Source organism: Taudactylus pleione, unplaced genomic scaffold, assembly GCF_031769625.1.
Source record: "Taudactylus pleione unplaced genomic scaffold, aTauple2 ptg000707l, whole genome shotgun sequence".
NCBI lineage: Eukaryota > Metazoa > Chordata > Amphibia > Anura > Myobatrachidae > Taudactylus > Taudactylus pleione.
The window spans coordinates 9,827,417-9,841,978 of NW_028285109.1; the positions used below are offsets into that span (position 1 = coordinate 9,827,417).

A 14,562-nucleotide genomic window follows, 5' to 3' on the forward strand; every position below is an offset into this window, starting at 1 on the left:
ATCTCCCCCTCCTGCCCTCTCTTCCATCCATCTCCCCCTCCTGCCCTCTCTTCCATCCATCTCCCCCTCCTGCCCTCTCTTCCATCCATCTCCCCCTCCTGCCCTCTCTTCCATCCATCTCCCCCTCCTGCCCTCTCTGCCATTCATCTGCCTCTCCTGTCCTCTCTGCCATTCATCTGCCTCTCCTGTCCTCTCTGCCATTCATCTGCCTCTCCTGTCCTCTCTGCCATCCATCTCCCCCTCCTGCCCTCTTTGCCATCCATCTCCCCCTCCTGCCCTCTCTGCCATCCATCTCCCCCTCCTGCCCTCTCTGCCATCCATCTCCCCCTCCTGCCCTCTCTGCCATCCATCTCCCCCTCCTGCCCGCTCTGCCATCCATCTCCCCCTCGTGCCCTCTCTTCCATCTATCTCCCCCACCTGTCCTCTCTTCCATCCATCTCCCCCTCCTGCCCTCTCTGCCATCTCCAGCCCTCTCTGACATTCATCTGCCTCTCCTGTCCTCTCTGCCATCCATCTCCCCCTCCTGCCCTCTCTGCCATCCATCTCCCCCTCCTGCCCGCTCTGCCATCCATCTCCCCCTCGTGCCCTCTCTTCCATCTATCTCCCCCACCTGTCCTCTCTTCCATCCATCTCCCCCTCCTGCCCTCTCTGCCATCTCCAGCCCTCTCTGACATTCATCTGCCTCTCCTGTCCTCTCTGCCATCCATCTCCCCCTCCTGCCCTCTCTGCCATCCATCTCCCCCTCCTGCCCGCTCTGCCATCCATCTCCCCCTCTTGCCCGCTCTGCCATCCATCTCCCTCTCCTGCCCGCTCTGCCATCCATCTCCCTCTCCTGCCCGCTCTTCCATCCATCTCCCCCTCCTGCCCGCTCTTCCATCCATCTCCCCCTCCTGCCTTCTCTGCCATCCATCTCCCACTCCTTCCCTCTTTTCCATCCATCTCCTCTTCTTGCCCTCTCTTCCATCCATCTCCCACTCTTGCCCTCTCTGCCATCCAGTTCCCCTCCTGCCCTCTCTGCCATTCATCTCCCCCTCCTGCCCTCACTTCAATCCATCTCCCCCTCCTGCCCTCACTTCAATCCATCTCCCCCTCCTGCCCTCTCTTCCATCAATCTCCCCCTCCTGCCCTCTCTTCCATCAATCTCCCCCTCCTGCCCTCTCTGCCATTCATTTCTCTCTCCTGTCCTCTCTGCCATCCATCTCCCCCTCCTGCCCACTCTGCCATCCATCTTGCCCTCTCTGCCATCCATCTCCCCCTCGTGCCCTCTCTGCCATCCATCTCCCCCTCCTGCCCTCTCTTCCATCCATCTCCTGCCCTCTCTGACATTCATCTGCCTCTCCTGTCCTCTCTGCCATCCATCTGCCACTCCTGCCCTCTCTGCCATCCATCTCCCCCTCCTGCCCGCTCTTCCATCCATCTCCCCTCCTGCCCGCTCTTCCATCCATCTCCCCCTCCTGCCCGCTCTTCCATCCATCTCCCCCTCCTGCCCGCTCTTCCATCCATCTCCCCCTCCTGCCTTCTCTGCCATCCATCTCCCCATCCTACCCGCTCTGCCATCCATCTCCCCCTCTTGCCCTCTCTGCCATTCATCTCCCCCTCCTGCCCTTTCTTCCACCCATCTCCCCCTCCTGTCCTCTCTTCCATCCATCTCCCCCTCCTGCCCACTCTACCATCTTCTGCCCTCTCTGCATCCATCTCCCCCTCCTGCCCTCTCTGCCATCCATCTTCCCCTCCTGCTCTCTCTTCACTGCTTGGCTGAGAGTGCGCTGCACAATAATGGTGTCACTGCACAGTGCGCTCCGAGCCTTTCAGTGACTGAGAGCAACTGCATCATGGGACTCCCCCACCTATTCTACAGGCAGCTGGGAGAACATGAGTGTACTGGATAATTCGACTGGAACAGAGAAGGTAAATCTCATCCCACTGCCCTTTGGCCCAATCCACAGTGTGTTTTGACTGCTGCAATACCTGGAATTCAATGGTTATAATACCGGGTATTTCTGGGACTCAAAAACATCTGGGATTGGAATCCCTATAGAGTGCATAACGCCACCATCATCCATGATCTTGTGCACAGTGGAAGAAGGCCATCAGCCAGGGACAAATAGGTCAAAAAATTATCAGACCTGTTACTAAACTACTAGTAGAGAGCAACAGGACACTCAGCACGATATATACTATTCCATCATTTCTGGACAAACATCATAAAGAAAAAGTGTAAATATATGTGTGTGTATAATATATATATATATATATATATATATATATATATATATACACACACATACATACATACATACACACACATTATATATATAATATTATATATATGCAGGTTGAGTCTCCCATATCCAAATATTCCGATATCCAAAATACCCCTGGTCCCAAGCATTTTGGATATGGGAGACTCAACCTGTATGTATGTATGTATGTATTATATATATATATATCAGTGATCGCGCTGAGCGGAAAAAAATTGTGGGTCCCAGGGACCCCTTACCTTAAAATATTGGGGTCCTACTCCATCTTTTTGGGTTCCATCACATGGCAGCAGTTGGGACAGTGCTGGGGGCAGGTAGCAGTGAGGTAGAGACGGTTAAGGGCAAGGAGCAGTTGGGGTAGAGATGGGGGTAAAGGCAGGGAGAAGTTGGGGTAGTGGGGAAAAGGGCAAGCAGTGCTGGGGTAAGGGTAGATAACTACTTCTATTGTCTGCCAAAGTGCCCCCTTCTGGCCACTCACCACTTTTCACTGATAACAGCAGCCGCGGGAAGTTACCCTCAGCCCTCCCAACACTAGACAGTCACCCACTAACCCAGCAGCACCAAACCCTGACCCACTACCCGCCGTGACTAACTGGAATCCCCCTGTCAGTGCAGCCACGCAAGAGAACTCAGTCTTCTGCAGCTTCCCGGAAACTGTAGTACGCCATATGAAGGGGCCGTCTTCACGCCGGGTTGGGGAGCCGCATAATTTCCTTGTAGCCAGAGGAGTAGCGTGAAACCATTGCACCCGGAGCAGGTGGGTCCCTTCCCTAATATCTACCTACCTATCTCCGAGGCTACTGTCTCTGTAGCTAGATTCAGCATGAAACAGCCACCAATGCCCATACATGAGTATAGCAGCACTCCCCTTACATGAGTTATCGCGCACATCCACTAGCCGATTATACTGTACGATTGCACGATTACGACATCGTAATCGTGTGATCGCTCAGTAATCGGCCGCAAATTGTGCACCAAAATGTCGGAAACGACTTGCGATGCGCGCTCCCGCTGGTCGTTTCCGACATCAATCATCTTTTGAACATGCTGGTCAGTCTGCCGATAACTACAGATTGCCCGTATTCAAAGATGATGCAGGGTGCCTGCACTGAACGATCAAATCATGTAGGCACAGCACAGACTGTGAAATGACTACACGATTATGTCGTAATCGTGCAGTCGTTTCTGTGTCTGTTAGTGGATGGGCAGGGCTCTGGACCTAGAGAAAGGGCACATCTGCGTATTGCAGCAGTGTCCATACATAACTACTGTATATGCCAACAGCCAGTGAATAAATAACGTGCTTCCCCTTTACCACCTGTTATATTTCTTTTAGTTATCTCCCAAAATGGATTACTGTGGTTTTACTATGTCCTCTTTTTTTCTTAAGGCCAAACTTGCTATAATGCCAGTTTACACTGTATGTTAAGATAGGAGTATTAAGAGAGAGCAATGTAAAAGTAACCAGGGTTCAATCCTACAAGTGTGTATTACAGCTGCAGATCAGCTCTATGCTGAGGTAACAGTGCATGTCAGCCATACACCCTCATAGTCATAACCCTGGTGTCAATGACAACAGCAGCCAGAGCTTCCAATAAACTGGGCAAGAACTGCTACTTGCACAGCAATAGAATGAGGCTGGGGGGCCGTGTGCAGTGCCGGCCAGCTCCCTCACAGTGTTAGGAGCAGACTGCTGCACTTATTATACAGTGCAGCAACCGGCTCCTCTCACTGAGGGGGAGTCTTGCACCTTGGTGTCATCCCTCAGTGTGTGACACCCGGGTGCAGCCCGCACCCACCTTGTGATGCCATTGCTGCTGCCTACTTGTAGTGCCGTAGGAGGAAGAGCGAGAGACACGAGGAGCAGGAAGGGTATGGTTTGCTCAGCCCGACTGTCTGTGAAGACAAGACAAAAGTGAAGCCTCTGACAGGGGACGTGCCAAGCAGAGAGAAGCTTTGCTGTGAGATCAGTGTGCAGGATCAGTGCTCCAATAATGATGAGGCTACATAATCCGATGGTCAGAACTGTGATGGAGGAAAAATGCCAACAACTAACCTCCCCGGCAGTGCCATCTGACAGTGTCCAGACTCTGAGAAGGACTCTGCTACATAGCGCCCCTGCCTGTAGTGCCGCTGCAAAGCTCCACCTCTGCTTTTTATAGCCTGCAGCTGGGCCAGTAAACTTCAGTGTTAATTGACAGCCAGGGATTGGCTGCAGCGGAGAGCGTCCCCGGGGACCCACCCATTTTGGAAAAGTGAATCCCCGGTCCTAAAAATAGGGTAAAATACGCGCTAAAGCGCGTATTTGCCAACACTGATATATAGATATATATATATATATATAATATATATATATATAGATATATATATATATATATATATATATATATATAATATATATATATATACATATATATACACACACACACACACACACACACACACAAATAGCACTAATCCATGGCACTCACCACTCCTGGATTTGGGGTGCAGCATGATACGTGACCACACTGTTTAAATAGAAATCACAGGGGCTCTGCACTCACCATAATAACTAACAATAAGCAGTAGGGTTTTGGTTCATGAATTGAGCAATGAATTTAAGTTTGCAGGCCCTGTCAAGGGACCCACTATACTGCAAGTCCCTACTCATACATACTATATATATATATTATATAATGGTCCTGCACTCACATCTAATAATACATCTTTGGAGTGCCTTCCAAGGACCTAAACGGCCCCTTAGATAACCATAGATTTTCCACGGAAGGAAGGAAGCACTCACCAATTAAGATAAATATTCACATTTTATTAATAATTAAACATCATAATCTGTGAATAAATATGCCACAAAACTGGTGCTTAGGTCGACGTTTCGGTTCCAACATGTACAGTACCTTTATCAAGACCGGAATCAAATATGCCACGAGAGCCCACAGCAGGCTCCCAGCCTCAGATGTCCAGTAATTTGAGTGCCATATCCTCAGCAGGGATGCGTAACACCGAGGGCATGGCGTATGACTACACGCTTCAGATGATTAGTCTGGACTTAGAGGTGACTTATCTTTAGGCACACAGTGTGTGTTCATTGACATTGGGACAGTTACAAGTCTCAGTGCTTGTCAAGATCATATATAACTTATACATTGCCTTGGTTGATTATAATATTTAATTCATGTCTTGATAACGGTAATGTTGGAACCGAAGCGTCGACCTAAGCACCAGATTTGTGGCATATTTATCTAGAGATAATGATGTTTAATCATTAATAAAATGTGTATATGTATGTGGCCAGTCAGTAATATAGGAGGTATCTTGTTACTAAGTATTAAGTAGCCATGGAAACACTGTGTACCCAAAACGTTAGGCATGGGGTGTATTTACAATGGGTGCAGGATGTGCGGTGTACACGGGCCCCTGGGTCCAGGGGGGCCCGCCCCGCACCCATACTTTTTTATTATTATTATATACTTACCTCCCTGAAGTCCAACGGGGTTGCGCTACTCAAAACGCATGGAAAATGGCCACCGCGGCCATTTTCCCAGAGTTTTGCGCATGCACAGTAGACTCCGGCCACACTCTAGTGCCGTAGTCTACTATTGCTGTCAGTTCACTGACGGCAGCCAGGGAGAGGAGATTGCCCCAGTCGGGGAGTGAGCACGGGCCCCCTCCTCTCTTAATATGCCCCAGCACTGAATTTGTATGTACTGTTTACCTAATACTGATTGATTCTATTGGACAGAAGCCGTTCTTCTTCCAGCAGTGTAAATGATGCACAGTTGAACAGTAACTTAGTCAGCACTAAAAGCATAATTCAGGTATTAGATGATCCATCTATATTAAATTGTAGACTTGTTGTAATATATCCTTATTCATCTCAATTGCAACAAGTTTACAGTAAGACTGCTCCGCTCCAGTGCATTCTTTGAATGCATTTTGTGAAAACATCCATTTAAGGTATTGAGCAGACATGTCCATGGACGAGAGTATTCCAGACTAACCTTGAAGTTATTCTCCTTGGGTTTCCTCCTCATGATCAGGTTAAATGTTTCATACACATCCTCAGACCCACTTTGAATGGTGTTCGTCATGTCTTGCTGATACTGATTTGGATCTAGAAATACTCGGTACGTTCTTGCATCACCTTTCAGTTTGGGTTTAGGTTCTGGCCCTAAATAAATAAATATGGCAAAATCAATGACAATTCTCAGATAAGGCCAGTGAGGACCCTGTGACCTTTATCTCTTGCTCTACTCTTCCCATACAAGCACTGGTTCCACCTTTCACCATCACTTCCATATTCCTTTGAAGGAGGTCTCAGCTTGTGAATCAGCTGTAAAATTAAATGTTTGCTCTTACATATCATACGTTGCCATCAAACTATAATATATAACCTCACTTCATCAACTCTAAACCTGTATCAGCTGTTTATTAGGACAGAAAAGATAGCATGTGTAACCTTCACTGCATTCCCACAGTGCTGACAAACAGAGCAATGCAGCACCACCTGTATATCCAGCCAAGTCTGGGATTCAGCTCACGGCGGAGGTGAGTGGGACAATGTTCTGCATTCTCTCCAGGCTATTATGCATCAATAAACATGCTCCATCTGTGTGCTATCCTTGTGATCCGTATGTTATTTCCATTACTTAAACAGACCTGTCTAGATTGATCGTACAATACAGTTACATATATTTTACCTTCCTCAATGACACGCCCCTTCTCATCCAGCATGCCCTGAATCTCACATCCTCGCACATACATCAGACCAGTCTGCTCCACAATGGACTGTCTTCGATCAATCTTTGTGCCATACAGTAACATTGGTCGCAGGGTGATCAGGAAGCAGACATCATGTTTACGGAGCCCTGGTTAAAATGAGAAGAGAGAGGCCACATACTGTTATAGCACTGCCCTTATTGTATCTAATAAATTAGTCAATAATACCCCTTCCAGATATACGACATGGGAAATTCCTGCTCAGACCCGGGAATTTCTCCTGTGCAAATTCCCGGGTATTTGGTCGAGACCCCCCTTTCACACTACAGTGTCTACCCAGGAAATTCCCAGGTAGACCCCTTTCAGACAAGAGCAGGGTTTTTCTACTTACCTGCCTCTTCTCTGCCGTCTGCTCCTCCTAGCCTATCCCCTCTCTGGCTGATGATGATGATGATGATGATGATGATGTCATCATTCAGCTGCCGGAAGCCGGCCAATCATAATGCAGATTTTTTTTTTTTTTTTTAATTATTATTTTTTTAAAATTTATTTTAATTCCCTGGTGGTCCAGCGGGAGTGTACGGGTGGCCCGCTATGGCTGGGACCAGTCGGCGGTCTCCAGCGCAGGTGTCCTCAGCGTCCGGCTGGGGTCCTGTGTTGCTGGCCCACTGTGGCAGAGACCCCCCGGCGGGTGTCCCCACCGTCCGGCTGGGGTTCTCTGTACACAACCGGCCGGCGCGAGGGGTGGTGAGCAGCAGCGCTGAGAGTCCTATAGGACACACTGCGCTGCAAACTCAAAGCAGCAGTGCGGAGCGTCCTATAGGACGCTCTGCGCTGTCAACTCCATGTAAAAGCTGCTTGGTGCTGCCGCCGGGAGTAGTAAATTCTCAGGTAGCACCATTCAGACAGAAGCAGGGTAATTTCCAGGGACTTAAGTCCCGGGAAAAACCCTGCTCGATTGAAGGGGCGGCTACCCGGGAAATTATTCCCAGGTAGGTACCTTTCAGCCCGGCGCAGCTACCTAGGAATTTGGCTGAGGCAGGCCAAATTCCCGGGAATCTCGAGATGTCTGAAAGGGGTATAAGCAGCCTTTCAAATCAGCATCTTCACAGACCTATCCAATTTTTTACTACAGAAAATCTAATGAAATGAATCAGTGGCAGATTTATCAAAGAGATAAAGTACAAACCAATCATCTTCCAACTGTCATGTTACAGGCTGTGTTTTAAAAATGACATTTAGGAGCTAATTGGTTGGTACTTTATCTTTCTCCAGGCTTTGCTACAACTCCCCCTCAATCTTTTAATCTGATAGTAATCAAGTAAAATGCCCAATATAATCTTTCACTTGGAGAATAATAGAACAGGGGTCAACAAAACATCCTCCAATTTATCATGTTCTCCAAGACATTTCTTCCCACTACCACTCCCAGGTCCTCCTGCTTTCCAAACATTGGTACATATGTAAAACACACATGTACTGATTTGCATATAGTGCTCATTCACAGGGTTCAAATCCACACTCTAAAACATTTGCAATTTCTGTTATTTTGAGTAAAGTGCTTTAAAAAAAAAATAACTAGAAAAACAAATTCAGGCACTACAAAATCCAACGTACAGTATATGAATTTAAGAATAAAATATGATGAACTTTTTATACACTACTACCACTTCTTTAAAAAAAAGATTTTCCACCTATTGATGGCTTGTTTGAATGTATTGGTTTGTACAGGTACGTATAAATGTACTAAATTCTATTTTTATGATCACCGACATGTTCTAAAGTGTTGTACCATAATAATAGGGTTAAACAAATAGTCACACAGGGTACTAACATAAACATATAGCAAATTGTTCTTGTTTTGTGACTTTTAAGAGTAAGGAGATTACAGTGGCAGCAACATGTTTTAGAGGGATGGGTACGGGATGCCGGCGCTCAGGATCCCAGCGGTCAGAATCCTGACACCAGCATCCCGACAGGGTTAGAATACCGTCACTTGTCGGTCGGTATTCTAACCCTCCCCCTCTCCCTACCCTCACCCTCCCTCTTTGCTGCCTGACCCTATCCTCCCCCTCAATGCCTAAACCTAACCTCCCCCTCCCCGCACCCTAAACCTAACCCTCCCTCCTTAGCACCTAACCGCCCCTAGTGCCTAACCGTAATGCTACCCCCTCCCCCAACCCCTCTACTTACCTTCGAGATTCCGGCGGTCGTGATGCCAGCGCCGGGATTCTGACAAGTGTCGGGGTCCTGGCACCAGCATTCTGTGCAACGAAATGCCCGAGGTCGGGATATTGACCACATCCCGTTTTAGATATTGCTGCAAGGTGGCAGACAATATGCGACAGAATGTGCTGAGATGTGAGGAAGACAGAAACTGGGGAGAGTATAGAGAACGTTGGATGGGTACGGCCAAGACTGGCCATATGGCACATGGTGTCATATCTGATAGTATTCCTTTTGTTATTATTGTTGAAGTAGACTGCAAAATCTTAAACTGTGAATATATGTTCCGAAGATGGTGAGTAAATGATGGGGTTGAAATTGTGAAAAGTATGTTGGAGGGAGTTGAAACTAGGGACATAAAGTATTATAGCTTGGCGAGACAGTGAGCAGAGTGGTAAATTGATAACATGAAGCTGGAATGGTGGGATTATCTACATGTATTCCTCTGTAAGTGCTCAGTAGTGCGACAGTAATTTAGAGATAGAGGGTTAGATGCATGTGCCAAGGATGGGGGTTGTGCTGCCTGCAGTGGGTATCCATAACACATGCTAATTAATGAAGACTTTCAGATATATCTTGGTGAAATACACTGATGTAAGTTATAAATGGTAAAGCAATGTAAAGCATCAAAGCTCTCATACCCGTGTGCTACTGCCAAGAGGGCAGCTTTTAAGACTACCGCACAGCAATAGGGAGGGTACCACTATCAGCAGATATATGTACAAATGCCATTCTACCAACAAACTGCCAAGAACTCAGGCTTCATGTGGTAGGCTTCTAAGCGGAATATATAGCTTCAAAATAAAATCTTAGAATGCAGGCAATGTCTACTTACTAAGACAGCAATAATACCATCAGCTAATTAAAGAAACATAGGGCCGTACTCAATTAGTTTCGCATGCCGGACTTTTCTCCTATTTTAGTCGCGGATACTTATTGTGTACATACCTGCAATTGGCTCTAATCAATTCCAAAAGATGCAAAAACAGTGACACGCGAAGTCAGAGCAGGTGAAAAGTGGTGTCAGAATTGGGGAAATCAACCTGAACCCCCCAAAAAGATGCTGAAACATTGGGGATCAATGTAGTAGTGGCCGATTAGCCGTAATACAACTGTTTGGGGTACTTAAGTTCACACAATTGCCACTAATTAGCATATTTGCACAAGTGGTTAAGAATAGCATAGAGCAGTATTTTTTGTAGAAAATAAGTATTCCTGTCACATTTGGGGTACCTGAAAATGGGTGCTAGCATATTTTAATGTCTCTAAAGTTCAGTTTTAATAAATGCGCATTTCCACCCTCATAAAAGCACCTGCAATCCCACCTGACCCCTTCTTAGAGCACCCCCAGAACCTTATTTCGCTAGTTTGCGAACTTGTCCCCCCCACTTTGTGCATTTTCGCCCCCAAATTCAAAGTACTTTTTTGGAGTGTTCTTAAGTTTTGTTTCATTTTTCTTTGACGCAGTTGTCCTTTGGGGGCTGTCCCAAGGGTTCTGAGTGGTTTCCCCACCTTTGTACCCCAAAATAAAAATATGTTGCACTTCTTTCTCCTGCTATTCAGAGGCGGATCTTTTTTGCCTATTGCATTGTATCACTTTCCGCGTACGCAAAAAGCGCATGGAATTGAATACGGAGATAAGTTTCCAACAGGCGAAAAGTCGCAATCGGCGATACTTTTCCGCGGATCTCGGCTTCGCTTTTAATTGAATACGGCCCATAACAGGAAAACTCAAGACAGATTTCCATTAAACACGTTGCCTACTGACAGCACAGTCTTGTATTATACATCTGCAAGGTATCAGGAATGGAGTGGTGCACACATGGTGCCCAGCTGTTGGCACGGCTTACACAGCAATGGTCAGCACTACACTTGCTGTGCCAACAGAGGTCACCTTAAGTGTTAGGCCCCAACTGGAGGATGTACGGGGATATGTTATGCAATTATGTGCCAGCTGGCAACATGCTGCAAACTACTCGCAGGACCTTCAACACAACTTGCTGTTTCAGCTGCCCTGACATCGTCCCATGCAAGAACTCTTGGAACGGATACATATAAATCTCTTAGTGGGTCCATTACAAAAAGCTTCAATGAGAAAACATAATGCCCTATTAAATACAGACTAAACTGCCATAGCCCTGGCTTGTGCTGACCCAAATGCTAACAAAAAAAATTATATTTGTGGATCACAGACAATGGTACAGCAGTAGCAATACATTCTGACAGGAGATCTGTACTGCTAGTCCAGCTACACCAGTATATAACAAGGTAAATAATGTTACATAATGTAGGTAGAGGTGTGAATTGTAAATTATAGATCGCTTTAAAAGAAAATCAACATTTGTCAATTTCTGAGTAAGTAACGGTTTTCTTCAAGGAAGATCCAATAAAGCATAATTGTTTATCATGCAATACAAATAGCGTAGTTACTCTATACCAGAGGTTCCCAAACTTTTTTGAATCATGACATCCTAGAGTATCAGCATTGTTTTGACGGCACCCCTAAGCCAAAAGTATGTTATTGAGAAATTCAGAATAAAATGTATTAAAGTAGTAGAGTGAAGTAAATTGTGCTTACCTGTCATCCTAAGGTTCAGGTTTGAGCTTCTGTTTGCCCAGATATTTACATTACATTGACCATAAATAATTTGATTTGGTGCTGGACCACCAACCTGAGGCACCCTTGCAAGTGTCCCGAGGCACCCCAGGGTGTCACGGCGCACAGTTTGGGAACGACTGCTCTATACAGTTGAATTCTTACATTAGGTGGAAATCATTTGCTACCTTTGGCTGAGACAATGTGAGTAATCTGCCAGCCGCACATTCTTACAATGTAAGAACACTAACTTTATGATGAATATAATTAGACACTAAACAAATAATCTCTCAAACATTAGAGAACAATTGTTTGTCTTACAAACAGAATGAAAACCTGAACACAGACAACAGCATATAGAACTGAAATGTAGGAGGATAACATGCATCAAAAACAAGTAAAAGCACTAACGTATACATAAGTCTTTGTTTCCGCATTGGACTCACTTTCTACACCTGACATTTTTACTCATTATTGTGTTCAAAATGGTTTATCATACACATATGCATATACAGTACAAGATTATGTAATAGGGCTAATGGGCTTGAGAAGACTTGGGGCATTTTTATTATATGTGCCACTAATACTTTCCATCCATGGGGTATATTCACTATGCCTTTACGCTGCAACTGATAGTTTTAAAGCGGCAAAAGAACTTAATGCTAAACCAGGCTGGTTTAGCATTATTGCTGTTGCCACTTTAGAACTATTGGTTAAAGCTGATCATCGGCAGCTTTGAAAAAACCACCCAATAGAGTATATACGTACGCATTTGTGTAAGTGTGTCAGATCCATTCTGCTCTTGATATAGCCTCTTGCATTAGACAATATGAAAGCTAATATACAATAGGTCATTATGGGTTATAGTGCGGGCTATAAATACCATGCTGTTACATATACATGATGCAGTCAAATGTGTCCAGAATGTTCAACCACAAATTCTTAGGAAGCTCTGGCATAGTGCTCCATATGGACTGGAGTATTCCTTATAGTACTTACACAAAAGGGATTAATAGTCCCATGGTAGTTACAGGAGAGTAAATTCTAAACTAAATAGTGATGAAAATGTCAAAAATAGGAATTTTATTCTTATGTTAAAAACTTTTCCTCTGCGTTCAATGGGTGACACTGGACACATAGATACAGGAGCTTGGGCACTTTACAGCTTCCAAAAGTTCTAGCTCCTCCGAACTCATACCCCTAATGGCTGCCAAGACTTCAGAATTTTGTTTGACAAAGCCCCAATGGCAGAGCAAAGAGAAAGGAGAGACAAAGAATCTCCAAGATCAACAAAAAGGAGAACCCAAACAAGAACAGTGAAGAGAGAGCAGAAACAAGAACAAAAGGGTAAAGTGTGGGCGACCATTGTCCCACACTGGACTGGAGAAAAGGATTTTGGGCCTGATTCAGAGATGAAGGGAATTGCGGAGTCGTACACAAGCGGCTGTGCAATTCTGTCCATGCAAAATGCTAATGCAGCAGGAGGTGTCTGTAGGAAACACAGACCTCCTTGCTGCATCTGCGATCCCAGCACTGCAACCATGGTCGCAGCCTGGGATCACCGGCGCAACCATCCGTCGCAATGGTTGCTCCTTCGGCAAGGCTGCAGAAGCTGAAGCTCACTGCAGCCTAACCGGGTCCGGGTCACTTGCGAAGCAAGGAAATTTGCGTCCACTACCGCAGAACCTGGCCTGGTCTCTCCCGGAAAATGGGGGTGACAACTCGACATTTCCGGGAATGGTGGCCAGCAAAGCCCTTGCTCCGCTCTCCCAAACGCTGCAGCATGTCAATCATGCTGCGGCTTGGAGGGTGGGGCTGCAAACCAGATCGCAGAAAAGGGTGCTGCACATGCAAAGACACCAAAACATTGGAGATATGGGCTAACTATCGAATGTTATCCTTCATACATGGGGACACATCTGAAGCCACTGGGGATGTCTTAAAGCTCTCCCAATAGAAGGGTATGCTCAGAAGTTGTGGTGTGCAGGACATTACATCTAAAAGTGGCATCTTTGGACACAAAAATGCAGAATCTGTACCAAAGACCAGATGCCCGATTACACAGCTGCTCAGTTGAAAATCGTCCCACACCGCCCAGGAAGTGCTCACGATCTAGTAGAATGTACTATGACCTGTTCGGGGAACCCTGCCCCAATTTAAGATAAACAAATTACCAAAGTAATCCACCTAGAAATGGTCTGTTTTGATGCTGCCAACCTCTCTTGTGGGCATCATAAAGAACCAAAAAGGTCATCCATACTGTGCACTTCACTGATCCTATTGACGGTCCTCAAGATCCTGACCCCGACCACAGAGTGGAGAGCCCTCTGCTTCCATAGATTTACTCCGGTCTAAAGCCAGGCTCACAATGCCCTAATTAAGATGGAACTTGGAGACCACTTTGGCATGAAAGGAAGATATACTCCTAAGAAAAGAACGGTCTTCATTAAATAGAGAAATGAAAACAAGACACTGCCTCTAGCTCTGCAACCCTCCTGGCTGTGGAGATGACCAAGAGATAGGTAATCTTCCAGGTAAAAAAATTCAGCTCCACCAATTCCAAGGGTTCTAAAGGAACTAAATTAAGGGCCTGATTCAGAGACAGACACAATGGCGTTTTTTACGCAGATCGAGCGATTGTTTGCTAAAGCACATGTGCGAACGCCACACTGCGCACGAGCAGCGATCACATGGCGATTACGTATGTACAGAGTACCGATTTGCAAAATGAGTGACAGGTAGTCAGCATTCGGGAGTGGT

At 46.0% G+C, this 14,562-nt stretch overlaps 1 protein-coding gene across 1 annotated transcript in view; it reads right to left on the reverse strand.

Annotated features, from left to right (window-relative positions):
• AQR (aquarius intron-binding spliceosomal factor) overlaps positions 1-14,562 on the reverse strand; it is a 169,904-nt gene that overhangs the window by 86,297 nt on the left and 69,045 nt on the right. The window contains exons 18-19 of the mRNA XM_088456488.1: positions 6,962-7,129; positions 6,263-6,432 (exon numbers count right to left, since the gene is read on the reverse strand). Coding sequence (XP_088312614.1) covers positions 6,263-6,432; positions 6,962-7,129 — 338 coding nt within the window. The remainder of the gene's footprint in view (positions 1-6,262; positions 6,433-6,961; positions 7,130-14,562) is intronic.